General features: G+C 47.3%; 1 protein-coding gene and 1 pseudogene across 1 annotated transcript in view; both read left to right on the top strand.

Moving 5' to 3' along the window:
• PROSER2 (proline and serine rich 2) overlaps positions 1-23,884 on the top strand; it is a 48,842-nt gene extending 24,958 nt beyond the window's left edge. The window contains exons 3-4 of the mRNA XM_039478888.2: positions 17,125-17,377; positions 20,055-23,884. Coding sequence (XP_039334822.2) covers positions 17,125-17,377; positions 20,055-20,995 — 1,194 coding nt within the window. The 3' untranslated portion in view covers positions 20,996-23,884. The remainder of the gene's footprint in view (positions 1-17,124; positions 17,378-20,054) is intronic.
• Positions 5-17,108, top strand: LOC141585456 (PCNA-associated factor pseudogene; annotated as a pseudogene).
• Positions 23,885-24,217: the final 333 nt, after the last annotated feature.

Raw genomic sequence — 24,217 nt, 5'->3', positions numbered from 1 at the left:
CGGTTTTTCTTTCATGCTCTCCTGTGCCCGAGTTGGTGGATTTTGCCTCAGTCCCTTTCCCTTAAAGGAGTATCTTTCCAGATCTTTTTTGGGTCAACTAGCTTGGTGTTTTGGAATACTTCTTTGTGAAATGGCTCTGTATTTTTAATCATCTTAAATTTTGCACAGATGTAGAGCACTACCCATAGCCATGAAGCAAATCCCTTGCTGTGGCCAATAACTCATGGCTGCTTAGACCCAGGCAGGAGCAGGCTGAGGAGCCCATGGGATAAACACAGCTCCCTCTCAGGTCTCACTCCTGTGCAAGTACAGATGTTTTTCTGTCCTCCTCTCTCAGCATCCAGACGCTTGCGTAGCTTTGGAAACTTTACAGAAAGCGTTTGCACAGTTCAGAGGATCTTGTACCTTCCCCGGTGAGGACATTCATCTTTCAGGAGCGGGGAGACCATGACACTCACTCCTAGAGGGAGGAGCACTGGAGAGAATCGGCCCCCTGGGCCTCAATAGGAACTGTCGGGGGCACCTCTCAGGTCCTCTCCTTCCGGTAGGAGCACCAGTTTCCCTCAGATACACTGAGCCATAAAATTAGCCCCAGTTATGCTGAAGATAGCTATACATGGCATAGGGGTAGTTACTGATACTGACGGAATTTTCTAGACCCCCACTTGCATATTTTCTTTTTTTAGACCATTATGGTAATATGTGATAAATATTATTTGATTGGCTGGGCACGGTGGCTCACGCCTGTAATCCCAACATTTTGGGAGACCAAGGCGGGTGGATCATCTGAGGTCAGGAGTTCAAGACCAGCCTGGCCAACATGATGAAACCCCATCTCTAATAAAAATACAAAAATTAGCAGGGCATGGTAATCCATGCTCTGGCCACCTGTAATTCCAGCTACTTGGGAGGCTGAGGCAAGAGAATCGCTTGAACCAGGGAGGCAGAGGTTGCAGTGAGCCGAGATTGTGCCATTGTACTCCAGCCTGGGTGACAGATCGAGACTCAAAAAAAAAATTTATTCACCAAAAGAAAAATATGTAACAAATTATTCTCTGAATGTCTGAGAGTCTAACAATACTGAAGAATCAAGTTTGAAACTTTTTTTTAATTTTTAAAAATAATATAAGGAATTTATTTAAAGACATATTTTTAATGCAGATGCAGAAACACATACAGATGAATATTTCAGTAAGGAGTATGTGCTCCCAGGCATAGTTAGGACACAGTCCTGCTCTGGAAGGGTTTTTCCAAAACTCAGCATGACCAACGGCTCTAGGAGAGTCCGAAACACTCCCTTGCACCCATGGTGCTGGATAAAATCGAGAGTGCTTGGCAGGTGATCTTGGTATCAGAGTCAACACATAAAGCCAATGAAGAGTCAGGGTCAGGGTCTTTGAAGGATTTTCTTGCCTTTCACATTCATTTTCCTGTTGAACTTGAGGCAAAACTCTGAACAGCCTCTGTGCCGTGGCCTGTCTTGGTAGAGCAGCAGTGAAGCACCTGCTGTTCTGGAGGAGCCCGTGATACTAAGGGTGTCGCATGTTGGAATCTGGGATGAGAAAGTTGCTTTTGTATCTCCATTCTAATTATACTGGGTCTATTCCTCATATTAACCAACTTAGCAATCCCGTGTGATAGCTCAGTGTACATATTCCAGAGACAGCAAGGGCTGCATGACCCCTGCAGACATGCCCACCAAGGAGCAGAGCTAACCGCTCTGTACCTAACCTTTTGTCTCTTTGGTGTACGTATAAAAATGTTATATGTGATTTATACATTGGCTTAAATACTGAAGCATTACTCCAGGGGTTAAGGACGTAAGACTGGAGCTTCCACTCTCGTGACTATGGTCCATTCAGAGAGACTACGTTGCTGCAGATTTGGTTCCAGGCAGCAGCTGGGCTGTGTGGGCCCAGCGCGAGCCTCCGCTGCCTCCCAGTGGGCTCTGGGGCTGGGACAGCCTTCAGTCACCATGCTGGGGCGAGAACAGCGCCCTCACTCACTTGGTGACGAGTCTCCGGTGTGGGCTGCCCAGGAAGGAGGCATAACCTTGATAAATCAGTTTCTTTCAGCCAAGACAGTCCCACTGACCACTGAGGGCCACCTTCAGCTGTGCCTGCAGCAGACAGGGGACAAGGTCCTTCCTCCCAGCTGGACCTGGCTGGTGCATCACACCAGCTACCACACGAGGCTAGGAGAAAATGAAAAGAGGTTTCTTACAAGGGTCTTCTTAGAAGCCGCAAGCTTGTAAAGTGAATTCAGGGAGCTTAAACAACAGCTATAGAAATGCAACGCTTCATAGAATGTGCGGGGGAATGGCATGCTCAGGTCCACTGTAGAATGTGCAGGCTAACAGGAAACTTGGGTCCGTCCATTGTAGAATGTGCAGGCTAACAGGAAACTCAGGTTTCCTACTCGGGAGGCTGAGGCAGGAGAATCGGTTGAACCAGGAGGCAGAGGTTGCAGTGAGCTGAGATCACGCCACTGCACTCCAGCCTGGGCGACAGAGCAAGACTCCGTCTCAGAGAAATGCCCAGCGCGCCCCACCCCCGAGCCGTGCCAGCGCCAGCTTCTCCTTCCCTGGTGTCAGTGTCCCATCATCCTGCCGCCACCGTCTTGTCTGGATCCGTGCTCCTCCTCCTGTCTCCTTCTCTTATATGTAGACTTTTAAATTACTTTTTCTTTGTTGCTAAAGATGAGGTGGTGAAAGGGAAACATGCCTTCCTCCTCCGTATTGCACATTTCTTGATTCTGCCAGTCTTACGGGCATGAGTTTGATTTTAACTTAAAGGATTCCTATTCTACCCAGTTCTTTCCTAATGGGTACATCATCCAGTAGCACTCCTGTGGTGTATGTGATGTCTCTGTCTGCTCCCCGCCGGGCCTGTCCCTGTGTGTCATAGGGCTGAATAATGGAAACGGCATTGTAAAGCCACTCGTAGGACGCCCATAATCAAGTTACATCTGCATGGTGTGTCTGGGGTCACAGAATCCTGCTGCATATCCTGTCTTATTACAGGATGCTGGAGGAATGTTCTGGTCGTGTTTCCTTGCCTTCCATTCAGGCCTGTTCAATGTTTGCAGGCATTTTCCTCCAGGGACAGTTACTGAGCTAAGTTTACTTGTCATCTGATTATTTCAGTTGTGCATTTTCCTTAGAACTAGCAAAATGAAGGCCTGGCGCGGTGGCTCATGCCCATAATCCCCGCACTTTGGGAGGCTGAGGCAGGTGGATCACCTGAGGTCAGGAGTTTGAGACCAGCCTGGCCAACATAGAGAAACCCCATCTCTACACCCAGCTAAAAATAAAAAATTAGCCAGCTGTGATGGCACATGCCTGTAATCCCAGTTACTTGGGAGGCTGAAGCAGGAGAATCACTTGAACCTTGGCAGGCAGAAGTTATGGTGAGCCGAGATGGAGGGAAACTCCATCCCAAAAATATATATATATATATGTATGTGTGTGTGTATGGCATTTAACCTTAAATGACAACTAAAGGGTTTTTGTGGTTTCTGTTTGGTCGCCCAGGCTGGAGTGCAGTGGCACAATCATAGCTCACTGCAGCCACGGCCTCCTAGGCTCAAGTGATCCTCCTGCCTCAACCTCCCAAGTAGGGTAACCTCCATGGCAGGGGTTCAGCACCACACCTGGAAATTGTTTACATTTTTTTGTAGAGATGAGATCTTGCTATGTTGAACAGGCTAATTTAGAACTCCTGGCCTCAAGCAACCCTCCTGCCTCAGCCTTCCAAAGTGCTGGGACTATTGGCATGAGCCACCGCACCCAGTCTGCTCAAGTTTGTTTTTTTTTTTCTTTTGCAACCTCTGCCTGCCTGGTTCAGTCAATTCTCCTGCCTCAGCCTCCCAAGTAGCTAAGATTACAGACGTGTGCCACCACACTCTACTAATTTTTGTATTTATCCTACTAAAGTTTTGTAAATAGTCACGATTTTCACACAGGCACTTAGCAGCCAGTCCCTCTCACAGCATTAGAGCATATTTAAACGTCATACTCTACTTTTTTGAAAGTGTGAATTCTGAGAGAAGCTGTAAGTTTTATTCTAACTCATCAGATCCTTTCTTTTTTAATTTGACTTTTCTCTTCAGAACAAAAATCTACCATAGTGGTTTCTTCAATTAAGTGGTGTCCTTTAATTCCTGAGGTCATGAAAGATGAGTAAGTCAGCAGTGTTTTTAGGCCTCTAAACTGTACTTCATGTAAATGCACCTCTTAGAGGGCTTTGTACGTAAAACATAACCTAGTTAGGCTGTGAGTTTCTTGAGAGAGAGAGATAACCTAGTTCTGATTTATAGAGGTTTTTGTTTTTTTTTAAGCAAACATTATTCCTAAAAGAAGATAAAAGATGAGCTGGGTGTGGTGGCTCACACCTGTAACCCCAGCACTTTGGGAGGCCAAGGCAGGTGGATCTCCTGAGGTTAGGAGTCCAAGACTAGCCTGACCAACATGGAGAAACCCTGTCTCTACTAAAAATACAAAATTAGCTGGGCGTGGTGACACATGCCTGTAATCCCAGGTACTTGGGAGGCAGAGGCAGGAGAATCACTTGAACCCGGGAGGCGGAGGTTGCAGTGAGCTAAGATCGTACCATTGCACTCCAGCCTGGGCAACAAGAGCGAAACTCCATCTCAAAAAAATGACCGCCCGATTTTAATTGCAAGTACCCTAAAGTTTGAAGTGCTAGTTGGAGTGTCACCTGGGATGTAACAGATCTCTGCTCTTTCGACACTTTTCTCCTGAGTCAGTGCAAGTTAAAAATTTTTAGGTGGGTCCTTGTCCAGTGAAACATCCTCGGCTGGGAAGTTAGTTGGTTATCTCCTCTCCTCTCATCTTGTTTGAATATGGTGCGGACTAAAGCAGACAGTGTTCCAGGCACCTACAGAAAAGTGGTGGCTGCTCGAGCTCCCAGGAAGGTGCTTGGTTCTTCCACTTCTGCCACTAATTCGACATCAGTTTAATCGAGGAAAGCTGAAAATAAATATGAAGGAGGGAATCCCGTTTGTGTGCGCCCAACTCCCAAGTGGCAGAAAGGAATTGGAGAATTCTTTAGGAGGTCCTCTAAAGATTCTGAAAAAGAGAATTGTATTCCTGAAGAGGCAGGAAGCAGTGGCTTAGGAAAAACAAAGAGAAAAAGCATGTCCTTTGCAACCTGATCACACAGATGATGAAAAAGAATAGAACTTTCTCATTCATCTTTGAATAACATCTCCTTGTTTACTCTGGTATTCTAGAATGTAAATTTACATAAATGTATTTGCTCCAATTAGCTTTGTTGAACAGGCATTTAATTTAAAAATTTAGGTTTAAATTTAGATTTGCAAAAGTAGTGAAATTGGAAAATTTGTAAGACTAATTATGGTAGCTTAGTATTCAAGATAATGCATTATTGGGTATCTTTTACCAAATTAAGTGTCTTGTTGCTAAAATCATTCATTGCATTGTGTTCTGATTACAAGTATGCTATATTTGAGATTTGCTTAGATTGTTGTATTGCTGCCATTTTTATTGGTGTTTGATTATTGGAATGATGCCATATTGTGACTCCTTCTATTTGCTTTAAAAAGCAGAGTTAGATTTTCGCATATTAAAAAAAATTCAGTATTAATTAAACATTACTTACTTTACCCTTTTTTCGGCAAGGAGGACAAAGATGCAATGTTGAAAAACCTTGAATGGATATCTTCTCTTTAAAAAAACTTAAAAACAATTTGGTCTTGAGGGTTTAAACAGTTGATAACGCCTCTACAACAACAATAACAAAAAAGATAAAATACTAGGATAGAATAATGGTGGGCACAGTGGCTTCTCAGGAGGCTGAGGAGGGAGGTCTGCTTGTGTCCAGGAGTTGTAGACCAGCCCAGGCAACATAGTGAAACCCTGAATCTAAACAAAAGGAAAACTATGTATATGAATAATAATAATAAATTAGCCCAGCATGGTGGCACACACAGTGGAACCAGATTCCATCTCTTTAAAAAAAGAAGTTTTCCTAGGATATGCATTTGATTCATGATCATAAAATATAACTTTAAAGTTGGAAGTCATGTTATAGCAACAGAAAAAAAAAGAAAAATAAAAAAATAAAGTTGGAAGTCAATATAATATGAAAGGCAAATCATGCCATAAATCCATAGGCATGTCAAAAGTCTTCAGAACTGCTATGACATTTTTCAACATAACCAGAGGTATAATTGAAGAAGTGGGTATAATATTCCTCATCACACTTTTTCCAGTAGCCTGTTGTCAAAATTAATCATGTTTTAGTAGGCATATTTTTCTGAAATATGTTTGTAATAAATGCATACTTATTTTTATAATAAAAAAAAAATTTTAGGTGGCCAGGTTTAGTGATACATACCTGTTGTCCTAGCTGCCCGGGAGGCTTGAGGCATAAGGATCATTTCAGCCCAGGAGTTAAAGTGGTTGCCCAGCCTGGGCAACCTAGCAAGACCCCTATTTCTATACATAATAAGTAAATTCTAGAAGATGAACTCAAATGTTTTTTTAAATAGCCACTTAACATAGGATCGTCGTGGCTATCCGTGTGGCTGCAGTTATGCCTGAGGCTGTTCTAAGAGGGCAGTGAACATGTCTTTATTTCTCAAGAGGCTAGTTGTATCTGTGCATTTTTTGGTAAAGAGTCCTGCCTGTGAACGTTTTTTAATGAAAGGTATAGGTAGCACGAGAATTAGTTGTGCAAATCCTACAATATGTGGCTGAGAAGGTGTCCCTTGAATTTTGTCTTTTCCTTTGAAACCTAAGAGGGCATCTTTGATGTGTGCCAGGCGGTACTTCCTGACACCAGTGCTTGTGGGGTCTGCCACCTCGAGAGGCGATGCAGGCACTAAATAAAAGGCCCAAGAAAGGCTGGAGACTCCAGAGGTGACAGCGCTCTATGGCTGCTACGGGCGGTTTTGGGTGTTTGGTGACCGGTGCCAGCCTCTAAGGCCCGTGTCTCCAGGGCTCACACCGTCTCTCAAACCCCCTGGGTGCACGGCCTCACACCAGTGTTCGCAGGCTCTCTCTCTGAATCCTGAAGTCAGGTCTGCCTTCACATATCCTGAAGCTTCCTCTAGAAAAAATAAGATACGGCTGCTTTGAAAGGGCAGGGAGCTCTCCATCCACACGATTCCCAAGGAGCTGAGCTCGAAGCCTATGGCTGCTTTTGTGAGGGTGGCTGGGGACATCCCAAGCCTACCTCTTTTTCATTTTTACCTCTGGTTTGGGCAAAAACAATGATCCACATTTATGAGCAAGTTTTTAGGATTTAGTATTTGAGGAACTGTCTTGAATGCTCTCTGCCCATACCCACACTGGCTGTGGCCCTGAAGTCACACAGCAGTCTGTGACCAGGCAGCAGCCAGCAGCTCCTGAGCCTTTGGTCCCCCAAGAGCACTTGACACACATGGCTCCTGGGATAAAAAGGTGCAGCAAGCACTAGGGATTTCCCACGTGGCCGGGCCGGAGCAGAGTCTGAGGAGTGTGCTAGGAATCTGATGTGCTGTTTGCTCTGTGACTTCAGTTGCGGAAACCAAACCAGAGGAGCCAGGAGGGAGAAGTCGCTCAGTCAGGACTAACCCCGCCCTTCATCCTGGCTTCTCACCCGGCTGGAATCCAAACGATCCTGGTCAAACAGCTGCTTTAAAACATAACTCAGAAGCTTTTCTAAAAGGCCAGTTCAGTCAACATCTTGTAAATGCCTACTGCATATAAGAACTAAGAGATGATGGGATAAGACTCAGTTTACCTCCTTTTAAGAGCTCACAGTATAGTGGTGAGGCCGCCATGGAGGACGCAAGCTCATGAAGGTCTTGGAGCGCCTCGAATGCTGCACACTCAGGTTATCTCTGTCTCAATCAAGATCTCCTGTAAGAGAGATACGAGAGCAAGATCAGTATTACCAGTTTAAAGACATTTAAGGCAGGCAGGAGCCCAGCTGTCATTTTTTGAAGCCATTAATCTTTGGTTTTGTAATCCAAACTGTTCATGCATCTCATTCTTCATGGGTTTGTGTCTCTTTCCTGCCAGAAGCACAGGTTTAAGTGAGCCATCATTAAACATGACAACAGTGTCTAGCTAGAAATAACCATAATTGGCCAGGCGCAGTGGTTCACGCCTGTAATCCCAGCACTTTGGAAGGCCATGGTGGGCAGATCACCTGAGGTCAGGAGACCAGCCTGGCCAACATGGTGAAACCTCATCTCTACTAAAACTACAAAATTAGCTGGGTGTGGTGACACGCGCCTGTGATCCCAGCTGCTCCGGAGGCTGAGGCAGAAGGATCACTTGAACCCAGGAGGCAGAGGTTGCAGTGAGCCAAGATCGAACCACTACACTCTAGCCTGGGCCACAGAGGGAGGCTCCATCTAAAAATAATACTAATAATAATATTAAAACCTTTGTCCCAAAACCGTGGGATGCCCCACCTGCATTTACAGTCTCTCGTCTGAGGCTGCCGAAGTTGGCGCGGCACTCAGAGCTGTGCAGGAAGGGGCTGCCTGCATTTTCTTCTCTCCGCCCCTATTCTGTTTAGCTCCGAGTGGGTCTCTCAGCAGCTGGGATTATTAAATCAATAAGGCATTGGTCAAGTGTCAGAGAGCTAACTGTGGTGTGTGTAAGAAGGCATCAGATGACACTCGCCCAATACCTGAATACCAGCTAGCCCAGGCTGCCAACCAAGGACACGGGGTTGGCAGGGGCGGTTCAGAGACGCCTGGCTCATCTCCAGACATTTTCTTTGCCATCACAGCTTATGATTTTTTTTTTTTTTTTTGGTCTGGACTAGAGATGAGTTCTGTTGCTTAATTTTAAAAAATCCTTCACAAGGAGTTGCCACAGTTGTATTAGTCTGCAATTAATTTTTTTTTTTTTGGCCAGGCCAAGACAGTGTCTTGCACTGTCACCCAGACCTGGAGTGCAATGGCATGATCTCTGCTCACTGCAACCTCCATCTCCCGGGTTCAAGCAGTTCTCCTGCCTCAGCCTTCCAAATAGCTAGGGTTACAGACACACCACCATGCCCGGCTAATTTTTGTATTTTTAGCAGAGATGGGGTTTTACCATGTTGGCCAGGCTGGTCTCGAACTCCTGGCCTCAAGGAATTCAGCCTCTCAAAGTATTTGGATTACAGGCATGAACCACCACACCCGGCCAATTCAGCAGTTTTTTAGGTAGGAACTTACTACAGTATGCATATTTTAAGCTTTCTCAGCATTTTTGTTCAGCCAAACAAAGATTTTCTTCTACCGTTTCCCTACAGACAAAACTGCTGTCCCAAATCTGTGCTGTCATAGGAATAGCTAGGACTGTTGACTTCTGTGCCTGTTGCTAGCTTTTTTTAAAAAAAGTCATTGTCTAGCTTTTGATGGGGCTGCTCGCCACAGAGCTTGAATGGACTTGGACAGACCTTTCTTCTGTCATCTCTGCAGGAGTCAAACGGCTAGCCTGGGACTTTGTTCTCTTCATGGGGGCTCGATCCCGTGCACTGTCATTACCTTTTTATGTTCAGCATTTTTAACTTTCAGGTTTGAATCCACTAGAGATTATCTCTTCAAAATCCTAACATACCTATGAGGGTAGAAATATGTTGCTCATGTTCTGGAAGCAAAGCAGTATTTCCCAGAGGCTTGTCATTTCTTGAAGTCAGCATAATACATGAGGGATGGTTTTCTAGCTTATTCTTTTAACATCTGAAGATTTGTATCCTTAAAGAACTGCCATTTACTCCACAATCCAAAATGGTACATTAAAAACATCATTTAGGCCAAGTGTGGTGGCTCATGCCTATAATCCCAGTACTTTGGGAGGCTGAGGCAGGCAGATCATTTGAGGTCAGGAGTTTGAGACCAGCTTGGCCAACATGGTGAAACCCCATCTCTGCTAAAAATACCAAAAAAAAAAAAAAAAAAAAAAATAGCCGAGCGTGGAGCGTGGTGGCACATGCTTGTAATCCCAGCTACATGGGAGGCTGAAGTGGGAGAATCGTGTGAACAAGGAGGCAGAGTTTGCAGTGAGCCAAGATAACACTACTGTACTCTAGCCTGGGCGGCAGAGTGAGACTCCGTCTCTATCTCAAAAAAATAAAATTTGTGAGAAGGGAATTTTCTTTTCCGCTGTTAGCCTTCTTCTACCTTCCCAACTAATAGGGACACACTTAGGCTTTCTCCAACTCACTCTTGCCCAAGAAAGCTGCTGTTTTTGCTTCTCCTCATTTCCTATCTGTGTAGTTCTTAGGGACCTAAGTTATTAGCAAAGGCTTCTTCCAGCAGCACCCGGCTCTGCAGGAGCCTCCACTGCGGGCTCCAGAGCTCTGTCTGCTGCCTCCACAGGCCACCGGGCAATGCCTTGTGCTTTTGCATTTTTTACTGTAACAGCTTTACTGGGATACAAGTCACACAGCATACAGTTCACCCGTTTAAACTATACAGTCAATGGCATTTAGTGTAAGTACATCACAACAGTAAATTTTAGAATGTTTTCACCTCCCAAAAAGAAATCCCGGCCCATCTGCAGTCACTCTCTGTCCCTGCCCATGCCCCTGCCCCCGCCCTCACCCCATGACCTGTGCCCTAGGCCATCTCTTTCTTCTGGGCGTCTCTGAGACAGGCCACATCCGGAGTCTCCCAAGGGAGGGCCACAAGCCTCCTCTCTGGCCCTGAGGCCCTGACCCCTTCCCACAGCTCTCTCTGCTTCTGCCTCCCGTGTCCTCCCCTCCCAGAACAGGCAGATCTGGCTCACTGCAGAATGCAGCTTCGTGCCCCCGGGATGAGGCAGCAGACAGAGCCCGCAGCATGCCTGGGCCTGCCTCGGGACTCAGGCCACAAGGCCAGGCTGACCACAGAGAAGGCGCCTGGGACACATTTGGTGCCTAGCCCCCACTCCTACCCCACACCCGAGAGGGGCTCAGGTAGGTTGAGGATGTGAGACTCTCAGCCTCCCAGGACCTGGGAAACTGCCCAGCCACTGGCCTGGTGACAACTGATTTTTGACTCGTTTTATACTAATAATAAGTAAGCAGAGAAGAAAGAACCCTGAGGTGAGACCGTGAGCGGAGGAACTCTGGGGTGAAATGTATGAGGCCTGTGCGGGCATCGAAGTAAGGGTCTGTGGATGCTTGTTAGTTGTGATGTGAAAATATAGAACAGAAGCAGGCATGCAGCTGGGTCGAGGCTGGGTGCGGTGGCTCATGCCTGTAATCCCAGGACTTTGGGAGGCTGTGGCAGGTGAATCACGAGGTCAGGAGTTTTGAGACCAGCTTGGCCAATGTGGCGAAATCCCATCTCTACTAAAAATACAAAAATTAGCCAGTCGTGGTGGCAGGCACCTACAGTCCCAATTACTCAGGAGGCTGAGGCAGGAGAACTGCTTGAATCCGGGAGGAGGCGGCTTCAGTGAGCCGAGATTGTGTCACTACATTCCAACCTGGGCAACAAAGCAAGACACCTTCTCAAAAAATAATAATAATAGTTTCCCATATTCAATGTTTTCTGCACTATAACCAACATGATCATTCCAAAAGGCTCGTGGCTTACTGCGCCTTGTTCTTTCTTGCTTAACTCCCATCCGGTTCTCCCAGCTGACGTGTTCTTCCCTCTCGGAAGTTTTTCCTGCACAGACCCCTTTCGCCAGAAGTGTGGCTTGGTAACCATGCTTGCTGTGTTTCCATCACAGCCAGGTCGCCTTGTCATAGGAGTTCCACACTCCAGGGCAGGTGCCAGTGCTCTTATCTGAAGCCGCCATTGGGTGGTCAGCTCTAGAAAGCAAGGGCGTGATTTACGGCGTGATACTGGAGTGTGTGCCTAGCAGATGCAGGTGTGTGGCTGTGATTCAGGGATGCTGTGGGGGTGGGTAGAGGTTTGAAATTGAGCCATGAAAGTAGACGAGATGCAGCCGGGCACAGACGGGCGTTGCTGCCTCAGAAGCCAGTGTAGGAAGAGCAAATGATGGACTTGAGCAGGGACCAGGAAGTGACAGTCACAGCCCATGGCCTACTCCCTGCTTTTGTAAATAGAGTGCAGTGTAACGAAAGCTAGACTCATTCCTTACCTTGGTAGAGTTGCGTGGCTGCTACCTAAACCCTGCACAGCCCAGAATATTTACCACCTAGCTCTTTGCCAAAGAGTTGGCCGTGCCTCCCAAGGAAGATAAAGGAGAGAATGGTGGAAAGTTAACTGAGAATCGTAGGCAGAGTCACAGCAAATACCTCAGTAGACAGGGGGCAGGAGAGTTGTCTACACTGGAAACCGTGAGAAATCGCCGAGAGAAACTGAAGAGTCACATCGGGTATCTGCTGCTTCAACGCATCAGGCTCTGGAGGCCTCGTCCCACACAGACTGACAGGCCCCGTGCCCCAAGTTTCTAGCGCAGTAGATCTGGGATTGGACCCAAGAATGTGTCTAACAAGTTCACAGATGCTGCTTCTTGGCCGAAAATCACACTTTGAGAACCACGCATCTAAATAAATGAAGCCACGTGCCGTATTCATGGGTTGAGAAAAGATTGTAAAGGCATCAGTTCTCTCCAGTTTGAGGAACTTTTACACAATCCCAATTAAAGTCACATCAGGGCTATGTGTGTGCTTATGTGAATATGGAAATTGATGAGCTGATACTAAAATGTATATGGAAATAAAAAAGGGCTAAGAAAAGCTAAACAGACTTAAAGAAGGAGGACTTTAAGAACTCCAACAAAACTAGAGGACTTTGCCAGATATCAAGATCTGTTAGACACTAGGCACAGTGGCTTATGCTTGCAATACCAGCACTTTGGGAAGCCGAGGCCAGAGGATCGCCTGAGCCCAGAGTTCAAGACCAGCCTGGGCAATATGGTGGGACTTTGTCTCTACAAAAAAAATGCATAAAAATTAGCTGGGCATGGTAGTGTGTGCCAGTAGGTCCCAGCTACTGGGGAGGCTGAGGTGGGAAGATCACTTGAGCTGGGGAGACCTAGGCTGCAGTGAGCTGTGATTATACCACTCCACTCGAGCCTGGGCAACAGGGTGAGACCCAGTCTCCAAAAAATCAGCAAAAGGCATATATGAAACACAAACATTTCATTATGTATATGCAAATATTTCAAAATGTGAAAAAAAATCCAGAACACTTCTTATCCCAAGCATTTCAGATGAGGAGTACTCATCTGTATTATGGAGAAAAAATGTTCAACATCATTAGTTTTCATGGAAATGACATGGAAAAAAATCACAGTGAGATGTAACTGCATTCCTCTCCTTTGGGGCACCAGCGCAACCAGGCCTGTTGAAAGCATCAGTCAGTACAACCACTTCGGAAAGCTGTGTCTGCCCGCCTGAGCAGACACACGTCTTCAGACCCAGCGACTGTGCGTGGGTTTATATCCAACAGGTACATGTGGCTTATCCTCCCTAGCGCCATTCTGCCTGCCCATCTAACCCCCACCGAGGTATCTCCCCTTTTCCTGAGCCGTCCTTCTTTCAGGATTAAGCTGATAAGACCAGGCTAGCTTGAGAAATTTGCATGTGTTCTTGTGTTAATCCCTAAAACAACAGTGTACTATGCCTTCAACTACAGCTTCTGAAATTGTGTAGGCCACAGGCTCTGGTATGGGCCTGGGAGTTACATGCTGTGGGTATGTGGGCGTTTGAATACCTCTCAAATCAGTGTGGAAAGCATCAGTCTACACTGCATGGATCAGCTCTTAATCACTTTTGATAAGACAAAAAATACATTAGCAGGGGCAGGTGGGCACCTGTGGTCCCTGCTACTCAAGAGGCTGAGGCAGAAGAATTGCTTGAGCCCTGGGGGCCGAGATTGCAATGAGTCAAGATCGTGCCACTGTACTCAACAGCCTGGGCAATGGGACTGACAACATCCCCCACCAAAAAACCAAAACAGCCAAAGTACAGCAGAAGCAGCATCCACACTCATAGCATTATAGAGTCAAATCTTCCACAAGGTTTATAAGAGCGTCATCATGCATGTGCCATCCCCATTTCCTACTCAGCTGGAGGCGTCAGCTCTCCACTCAATTTGTTACTTACCTCCACTATTGACATATTGCTATATATCCTTTCCGTATTTTTTCCTGTGGGTACCTATTAAGTATGCATATATCAATCTGAGACAGCTCTGCATCTGTTGTGGTAAAGGCGTGTATATTGCTATATACAGATTGACAGATGAATGCATTCTCTCACATTGGTTTTTCTGTGATCACGGTTTCGGCTTAATTTGCTTGTGTAGTTTCCTGTGTCACCCTCGGGCTTGCTGCGGACTGGTCTACTTGCTGACTGCACAGCTGGCTTCCCGGGGAGCCCCCGTTACTCTGGGATTCCCTGCAGCGTTCTTGTGTGGATGCTCCTGTTACCTGTCTTCTGTCTTCTGTCTGGGTTTACTCCGTGTTGAGAGGAGCAGCTTCCCTTCCTGACTGCCCTCCGGTGGCCTCCTCAGAAAGGCTGGCATGGGAGATCGGAGTGTTAGACCTTGCATGTCTAAGAAACATCTTTATTCAAAAAAACATACCTTTCTTCTTCTGTAACTCTAATTAATAATCAGATTACACATCAGATTCTAGTTCAGAATTTATCAGGGTTTGAGCACTCATTGTCTCCCGGCTTCTAGTGTTGCTGCTGAGAAGTCTGTTGCTGTTTTCTGATTCCTGGACTTTTGTTTGTTTAAATTGTTTGGAAGTTATTTCAAACTTAATGAAGTTGTAAGAATAGCACAGAGAACTCCCACATACCCTTTAATTACATTCACCAATTTTTAAATTTTTTCCACATTTTAACATGCTCCCTTTCTTTCTCTCTCTATATATATCTACGCATACATGCATACTTTTAATTTTTCTGAACCATTTGAATGTAGTTGCTATATAATACTCCCCTCAATAGTGAAGTACATTTTAAAAACAAGGATGGTCTCTTACATAACCACAGGCAGTTGTCAAATTCTGATTTCTGATCCTTTTTTTTGAGACAGAGTCTCACTCTGTCACCCAGGCTGGAGTACAGAGGTGCAATCTCTGCTCACTGCAACCTCCACCTCCCAAGTTCAGGTGATTCTCCTGCCTCAGCCTCCTGAGTAGCTGGGATTAGAGGTGCCCGCCACCACACCCAGCTAATTTTTGTATTTTTAGTAGAGACAGGGTTTCACCATGTTTTCCAGACTAGTCTTAAACTCCTGAGCTCGAGTGATCCACCCGCCTCGCCTCTGATGTCTGGTCTTTGTATGTGACCTGCTTTTTCACTCTGGGAAGCTTTCAAGATCTTTTCTTGGCTCTCAGTATTCTGAAATTTCACAATGATGCATACAGTGGCATGGGTCTGTTTGCTTTTTCTTCATTAGGTTGTACATTCGTGACCTCTTTCAATTTGGAAACGTGCTTCTCTTCAGGGGCATTCCCATGAATTATTTTATTTTGATAATTTCTTCCTCTCATTATCTCTGATTTCTCTTTCTGGAACTCCCATTATGCACACAGTGGCCCTCCCAGATCTATCCTCTAATTTTCTTACCCTTTTTTTTCATAGTTTTCTGATTTCACAACTTTATCTTTTAAGCTTTTATTTGGTTTTTCATTTTTTTCTGCTGTTAATTTTTTTTGTTTGTTTCTAACAGTCTTCTTTTGTCCTATAAAGAAAACAACATGCTGTTTATGGATTCAGAATCTCTTATCTGACAACTGATGATGCAACTTTTTGAAGTTTTTAATAGTTCATTTCCTGTAAGTTGCATTTTTGTCCTTTTGTTTTGATAGTTCTTTCACATAACCGGTTTCCTCAGATGCTCGGTGGTTATTAGCTGTCTGCACATACTCCAGAGTAGGACAGTAAGAAACTGCTGCACAGGTCCACGCTGGGATTCATTGACTGTCATCTTTCCCTGTGACTGATCATGCTGGGGAACCCTTGGGATCAGCTTTTTTTGGCCTTTGGATTCTTCAGGTTCCCCGGAGATGACACGAACAGTCTTCCATCTGGAGGGTGGCCACTTGGCTGCACTGACGGCCACACTGTTAACACGTCCTCGTCTACACTGGTAGCCTACCTTGTTAACATAGCGCTCCACCATCAGTTTTGCTCTGTGGCCCCTCTTCAGGGCTCCTCTGTCACCTTTGAGAGTAAGTGGCTAGTTTGTGCCAGGATGAGCTTATTGCTTCTGAAAGAGACTTTCAAACAGTTGGTCTCTCTTCACCTTGCCCACACTTCCAGAGCCGCTCAGCACCTCCAGGGCCTGAGCTTCTGGGCGGTTCTGCGGGATACAGCAGGTGGGTCACTGGCTTTCCTGGGCCTTCTCACTCTGTCTCCATCGGTCCTGCTGTCTGGCTGCCCTGCTTTTGTTCTGTCATCACTCATCCTGCTATTTTGTGGTTGTGATTTGTGCCTTTAAAAAATCACTTTGTTTTGCCGGGCATGGTGGTGGCTCACGCCTGTAATCCCAGCACTTTGGGAGGCTGAAGCAGGCAGATCACCTGAGGTCAGGGGTTCAAGACCAGCCTGGCCAACATAGTGAAACCCCATCTCTACTAGAAATACAAAAATTAACTGGACATAGTGGTGCATGCCTATAATCCCAGCTACTTGGGAGGGCTGAGGAAGGTGAATGGCTTGAACCTGGGAGGCGGAGGTTGCAGTGAGCCAAGATATGCCACTGCACTCCAGCCTGAGCAACAGAGTCAGACTCCGCCAAAAAAAAAAAAAAAAAAAAAATCCTTTGTTTTAGTAAGGTTTCTGGAGAGAGAAGAGATAAATGTGAGTTCAATCCACTGTCTTTAAGCAGAGGTTTCCTGTGATTATGGAAAAACAAGTGTGCCCGATAGCAGTAGGCTGACAGCAGCTCGCCAGTGCATTCCCCAGGAGGCGCTTTTTGTGACTGACTTGCTAGGAACCCCAAGGTGAGGGCCCGTTATAAAGCTTTGAGGCTCCGAGATTTGCTCTGCTTTCCGAGCGTGATGGGGAGGCACACGCAGGCAGCATGGCAGGGGCGCCCTGCATGACAGGGCACTCAGGACAGTGAGGTCCGCCCACGGCTGTGGACTGATCCTGGCTCTGCCTGGGCTTTTGTCCCTTTAGTGAAGCTCCTGTTTGTTTTCTTCCCCTCCCAATCCCCAAACCTGTTCTCTAGGACGATGAGAGCCTGAAGTACCTCACCCACGAGGAAAAGGATGTCCTTCTGTTTTTTGAGGAAACAATCGACTCCCTGGACGAGCACTTTGAGGAGCCAGTGCTGTGTGATGGGGGAGCATGCTGCCTCTGCTCCCCGTCTCTGGAAGAGAGCACCTCCAGTCCCTCCGAGCCCGAAGATGTCATCGACTTAGTGCTGTCGGCACCTGGCACCAGGGAAGCCGAGGGCCTTCCAGAGGGGGCCCAGGCAGCAGGTGAGGGGAAGCACAGGCCAGGCCTGGGACATGGTTTGCCGGTGTCCGTGGGGCACGGAGATACTTCTTTTCGTGATCCCCTGTGTTTGCCAGTAGAAGCTGTTGAGTCTTCCCAGATTTTTATAGGGGAAAAGCATCCTCGGCAGTTTCATTGTCCAGCAAAGGGAAATGCCAGAGGGACTAGAATAAAGAAGGAAACGAACTGGGCCCTTAAGCGGAGTTTACAGTTTCCTTTTTTTGTTTTTTTTTCTTTTCTTTTTTGAGATGGAATCTCGCTCTTGTTGCCCAGGCTGGAGTGCAGTGGCACTATCTCAGCTCACCTCCGTCTCCCAAGTTCAAACAATTCTCTTGCCTCAGCTTCCTGGCAGTTGGGACTACAAGCGCCTGCCACCACACCCGTTTAAGTTTTGTACTTTTAGTAGACACGGGGTTTCGCCATTTTGGCCAGGCTGGTCTTGAACGCCTGACTTCAGGTGATCCACCCGCCTCAGCCTCCCAAAGGGCTGGGATTACAGGCGCGAGCCACCGTGCCCGGCCCGGAGTTTACATTTTCATACACAATGCACACACGCACAGAAAGAAAGAAAATTAGAAACAGCTTCCAGGTAATTATTTTACAGGCTGGGTGCCATGGATCACTTGAGGCCAGGAGTTCAAGACCAGCCTGACCAACACAGTGAAACACAGTGAAAATTAGCTGGGCCTGGTGGGGCATGGCTGTAGTCCCAGCTGCTCCAGAGGCTGAGGCACGAGAATCGCTTGAACCCACCAGAGGCTGCAGTGAGCCAAGATCGCACCACTGTACTCCAGCCTGGGTGGCAGAGCAAGACCCTGTCTCAAAAAAAGAAAGAGAATCTAGTATCATTGCTGACGTGGCAGGAGGTGGAGCTCGGTAATGGGAGCCATGGGTAGTGACTGTAAATACAAATGACGCTTCACTCACTCACCGCTTACTGTTCCTAACAAGTCACAGACCAGTACCAGGGGTGTTGGGGATCCCTGAACTGGAGGGAAATGGGCAGAGAGAAATATCTTCCAGTTTTTTTCCCTGATTGGAAAGGATACTGGAAACACATGTGGCCAAGGGGTTGGATTGGAAGGGATAAGGAAAAAAGTTATTTTTGCTGTGGTAATGATAAAATACCGTCATTTGTCTTGAGCCACTAGAAATAAAGTGTGTGCACATGCATATGCATATATGTATTTTAAGCAAGGCTATGTATTACACGGAACTTCACATACTGTGGATACGGATTCCACGTAAATACAGAACTTGGTTTGCAGCCATCTCTTCAAAGAAGAGAAGTAATGTGAATTTCCCATTTATATTGTACTTCCGCTTTGAAATCTAGTTCCAAAAGTCATTTAAAGCAGCTGATACTTTTAAAATGTGAGATCACATAGTCATGCCAAGGAAAACACTTTGAAAAATCAGCTACACCTCTCCATCAGTTCTCTAACATGATATTTTCATAACAATTTTTTTTTTTAAACAGAAACTTGCTCTGTCACCCAGGCTGGAGTACAATGGCACAGTCATGGCTCACTGCAGCCTCCAATTGCTGGGCTTAAATGATCCTCCCACCTCAGCCTCCCAAGCAGTCACCATACCTGGCTAATTTTTTATTTTTAATTATTTTTAGAGATGAGGGTCTCACTATGCAGCCCAGGGTAGTCTCGAACTCTGGGGCACAAGTGATCCTCCCACCTCAGCCTCCCAACTTGCTGAGATTGCAGGTGTGAGCCACCACACCTGGCATTTTCATAACAATTTTAAGTGCCCACAGAGTATATATTGTGAGATTCTGAAGATACGAACATAAAAGGATACGAATTTCAGGAATTTTTTTTGTTTTTCTTCTGAGACAAAGCCTCACTCTTGTCACACAGGCTGGAGTGCACTAGTGCCATCTCAGCTCACTGCAACCTCTGCCTCCCAGGTTCAAGTGATTCTTCCACCTTAGCCTCCAGAGTAGCTGGGACTATCGGCATATGCCACCACACCCTGCCAATTTTATTTTTAGTAGAGTCAGGGTTCCACTATGTTGGCCAGGCTGGTCTTGAACTTCCGGCCTCAAGTGATCCACCTGCCTCAGCCTCCCAAAGTGCTGGGATTAGAGGAATGAGCCACCACGTGGCCCAGCTCTATTTTGGGAGACAGGTGCATAAGTAGAGCAGTACCAGGTGATCTGTGATTGGTGCATTCTGTGTCAAGACTCAGGCCTATTACATTTGCCATCATAGAGGAAAGTTACACCGCTTCATGTCCTTCATCGAGAAGGAACGACCTGCTGGTGTCTGTGTATGCCTCACATTCTAGCCTCAGTTTCCCCTCTGTAAACTCCCCTGATGAGCTGGTCACCGCGTGCATCCTGTCCCAGCCTCAGGGGATGGAGCCTCAGCAGCCCGCGTGGAGGGCATGTCTCCTGGGTGCCAACTGTCTGACTTGCAGGGCTATCATGATTTGTCCCTTCTCAACGTGAGGTCATGAGCATAACATACCACCTTCTGTTTCCCTAGTCCAGGGAACCCGGAAAGAGGAGTTCACTCACAGGCGGCACCGGGGAAGTTGGTGTCAGGTCTGGTTGAGGCTCTTTCCAGTTCAGCGAGAGGGAATTTCATGCCTTTACTTAACCTGGGCTAGTAGCTCACAGGCTCTTTCTTCCCTCTCTTCCAGAGCCTGCACCTTCCGGGAAGGAGCACAGGAAACAAGATGCCAAGACTCCTGCACCTCCGGATCCCCCCGCTACAGAGACCCTCCCTCCGGCTCCCGAGACCGTTCCTGCGCCGCCGCCTGTGCCCGGCACCCCCGAACCCCCCAGGAGGGAGCTGCGTGCCCCCTCCCCGCCGGCGGAGCACCCCCGACTCCTGCGCTCCGTTCCCACGCCCCTGGTTATCGCGCAGAAGATTTCTGAGAGGCTGGCGGAGAGTGAAGTCCTCTCACCCACCTCCCCGTCCAGGGAGGGCCGGCCGGGGGAGTGGAGGACGCCAGCCGCCTGGGGGCACCGCAGCGGAGACCCTGACCCGAGGTCCAGCCGCCCGGCACAGCCCAAGGCCCCCCGCTTCCCCAGCAACATCATCGTCACCAATGGTGCGTCCCGGGAGCCCCACAGGACCCTGTCCAAGGCGGCTGTCAGCGTGCAGGAGCGCAGGGCGCAGGTGCTGGCCACCATCCACGGCCACGCCAGCGCCTTCCCTGCCGCGGGGGACACGGGTGAGGGGACCCCAGGGCGCGGCTCCTTCCCAGAGCCGGCAGCGTGTGGCCAGGACGGGACGGGTCCCGCTGAGAGCCTCCGTGCAGGGAGGCGGGCTCCGCAGGGCCCGGTGCTGGCCAACGGCTTCCCGAGCGCGCATGAGGCCCTGAAGAGTGTGCCCGGTACCTTCGCGCCCACCGGGAAGTCCCTCTGCTTCCGCCCCGGCCTGGCCCTTCCCAGCACGCGGGGCCACCAGAGCATCCCCCGGCCCCGGGCACCCGATGGCGGCCCGGACGCGCGGCGCCGCGCTGACTCCCTGCCCCGGCCCCAAGGCGTCACCGTGCAGTTCGTGGGCCGCGGCTCCTCGGAGGAGGCGCGCAGGGAGGCCCTGCGGAAGCTGGGGCTGCTCAGGGAGTCCTCGTGAGGGCTGCGCGGGCCCGGATCCACCCTGTGTCTCCCCACCCCAAAGAGAGGGTGAAAGAGGAGCTGCATCGCATCCAGGAGCTGTTGGGCCTAAAACGGACGTGAGAGCCAGAGCCCCTGCCCTCTGCGGTGCATCCGAGTAGAGAGGGGCCAGGCTGGGGCCTCCTGGCCGAGCGCGCACTGCCGACTCCAGCCACTGGGACAGAGGACTCTTCCCTAAAGGAATCCGGCCGGGGTCTTGTGTCCCTTTTTCCAAGAACTGAGAGAAGAACCTGTTAAACCCATGGGTTTCCGTGACGTGTAAATGCCAGCTTTTGGGGGGTCGGGGAGGAGCAGGACTGGTGTGATTGTCCTTGAGTCTCATCTGCCTTTTTCTCCAAGTACATGACATGAAAGCCAGTTTAGATCCCTTCCTCTCAGGATTCCGCCCGCCTTTTCTAAGAAAATAAAAAAGAAATGCTTTTTCCATTTTGTAATGTCTTAATATATTTGCTTTTGTTTTTGAAGGGTGAGGCATCATGATACTTTGCTTTAGTTTCTCGATGTAATTTAGCTTGCCCAGTTTTGTTTTTTACCGAAAACTGAAATGAAACCTTTTGAGTATGATGTACTATAATTTTGAGTTTGGGGAGCGAAATAGGTGGTAATTTTGAGAAAGCAAGTCTCATCGGACTTCTAGGTCTGGGACGTGTGCATGAGCCTGTGTATATGTTTTTAGACATACACGTGTCAAGATACACATGCATAGGCACCCTGTGTGTCCGCATGCATCATTACTACTTAAACGAACTTCTCAACACCCTCCTAAGTCACTGCAGGACCCCAGCGCTTCCTATCCTTGAGTAGACAGAGCCACCTCAGCATCCTGATAGATAATAATAGAAGAAATCGTTAACTTCCTAGTAGGGAAGTCCGTTAGGACACGTCTCCACGATATTTTGGTGATCCCAAAGTGCTTTTTCCTCAACAAAATGTTCTTCTGTTCCCAATTAAAGTAATATTCCCCGCTTCCAAGTAAGCAAGATTGTTCACTAAACAGTCTTGCTAGGATCATGCCTGTAATCCCAGCACTTTGGGAGGCCACGCAGGCGGATCATGAGGTCAGGAGTTCAAGACCAGCCTGGCCAAGATGCTGAAATCCCATCTCTACTAAAAATGCAAAAATTAGCCGGGCATGGTGGCAGGTGCCTGTAATCCCATCTACTGGGGAGACTGAGGCAGGGACCCAGGAGGCGGAGATTGCAGTGGGCCAAGATCACACCACTGCACTCCAGTCTGGGTGGCAGAGCAAGACTCCGTCTCAAAAAACAAAAGCAGGCAAGGTACGGTGGCTCATGCCTATAATCGCAGCACTTTGGGAGGCCAAGGCGGGTGGATCACCTGAGGTCGGGAGTTCAAGTCCAGCCTGAACAACATGGTGAAACCCTGTCTCTACTAAAAAAATTACAAAATTAGTCGGGCGTGGGGGTGCATGCCTGTAATCCCAGCTACTGAGGAGGCTGAGGCAGGAGAATCGCTTAAACCTCGGAGGCGGAGGTTTCGGTGAGCTGAGATCGTGCCATTGCACTCCAGCCTGGGCAATAAGCGAAACTCCGTCACAAAAACAAAAAAACTAATCTCCTTTATCACTTAATTTTAGTTTTGTGTGTTCCAAGGTAGCCCAGTCAACAGAATGAAGCAGAAGACTCTTAAAGATCTCCCCCGGCTGTCATGTTCCACAAGCAAGATCTCAGTAGGGAAAAACCAGCGAACGAATTTACAAAGCACAAAAAATCTAGTTTCCTCCCAGACCATGTCTTACGCGCCAAGTTATGCCACAAGCGTTATTATCAAAACTATTTAAGGCTGGAGTCTTAGACCTCTAAAAATAGACAGGAAGGGCTGCCCTGAGCAGTTACGCCCTTGTGTTTTTATGTCTCTGCCAGGGCTGTAACAGAGCCTGTTTCTTTCCCGTTGAGTATTACTTAAATTCAGACTTCAATGTGCTGTGAAGGGCATTTTTCATAGTATTCCGTCTGCCTTTTAAGTTATGTAAAGTGCATGATTATACTTTTTTCCTTAGAAATAAAATATGTAGTCTCATCCAGCTCTTATTCTCATAATAATCTCATATTCTTGATGATCTTAAATAGGTGCTTTAATTTTACAACTTTCAAAAGTAGTTACTGTAAATTTTCCTCCTGTTAATGTTGGATGGGTTTAAAGGATTTGTAAGGGCTGTGTTTCCTTTTTCCAAAGCAAGATGCCATACAGTGTTCAATAAGAGAAGGTCTTGATACACCCAGCATTTTAAATACTCTTTTTAAATGAGGACTGCAGCCTTTTCTCTGGCCCTATGATTTCGATGTGAGTAGGGTGAACTGGACTGCTTATCAGTTTGTTTGCTGCCATAATCACATTTTTGGAAAATAAATTTAAGAGTTTTATCTTAAGCTTGTTTTCGCATTGCATGCTATATTCTCAGTTACTTTCTTTTAAATGGTTATACCCTTTCCTTCTATTTATTTATTTCTTGTTTATTCATAGTTATACTGATGGTCACTTCGGTCACTTCTTATGTCTAAAACCCTACTAATTAAAGCCATATGTTTTGTATGAAGTTGAAATTCTAGCCGCTGCTAATCTAACCCGTACGTGAGCATATGTTAGCAAACCCAGTTTGTGAAGGGGCATTCGTTTTCTTGCCATAATTATATGATGTGATTTCTTAAAGGTCATCTGGTTCACTGTGATTAGAAGGACCATACATACCTCAAAGCAAAACTGTAGTGGAAAGATGAGTCCTAAGTGCCCCACTCTTCTCCCCAAGTGACGCTTGTAAATCACCCTGCACTTCAAACTCATCTTAATGCTTAAATCAATAAAAGGAAATGATCCTTTTCTTTTTGAAACGGTCTTATCTCCCTTTCCCAAGAACTGAGAGAGAGAATAACCTTTGCCCCGGCTGGAGTGCAGTGGCTCGATCTTGGCTCACCGCGACCTCCACCTCCAGGATTCAAGTGATTCTCCTGCCTCAGCCTCCTGGGTAGCTGGGATTACAGGCACGTGCCACCATGTCCAGCTAATTTTTGTATTTTTAATAGAGATGGGGTTTCACCATGTTGGCCAGGCTGGTCTCAAACTCCTAACCTCAGATGATCCACCAGCCTCGGCTTCCCAAAGTGCTGGGAGTACAGGCATGAGCCATCGCCCCAGCCATGTCCTTGGCTTTTCAAAAGCTGTG

The sequence above is a fragment of the Saimiri boliviensis genome, chromosome 8 (genome assembly GCF_048565385.1).
Source record: "Saimiri boliviensis isolate mSaiBol1 chromosome 8, mSaiBol1.pri, whole genome shotgun sequence".
NCBI lineage: Eukaryota > Metazoa > Chordata > Mammalia > Primates > Cebidae > Saimiri > Saimiri boliviensis.
This window is presented reverse-complemented; position numbering and strand designations above follow the sequence as displayed.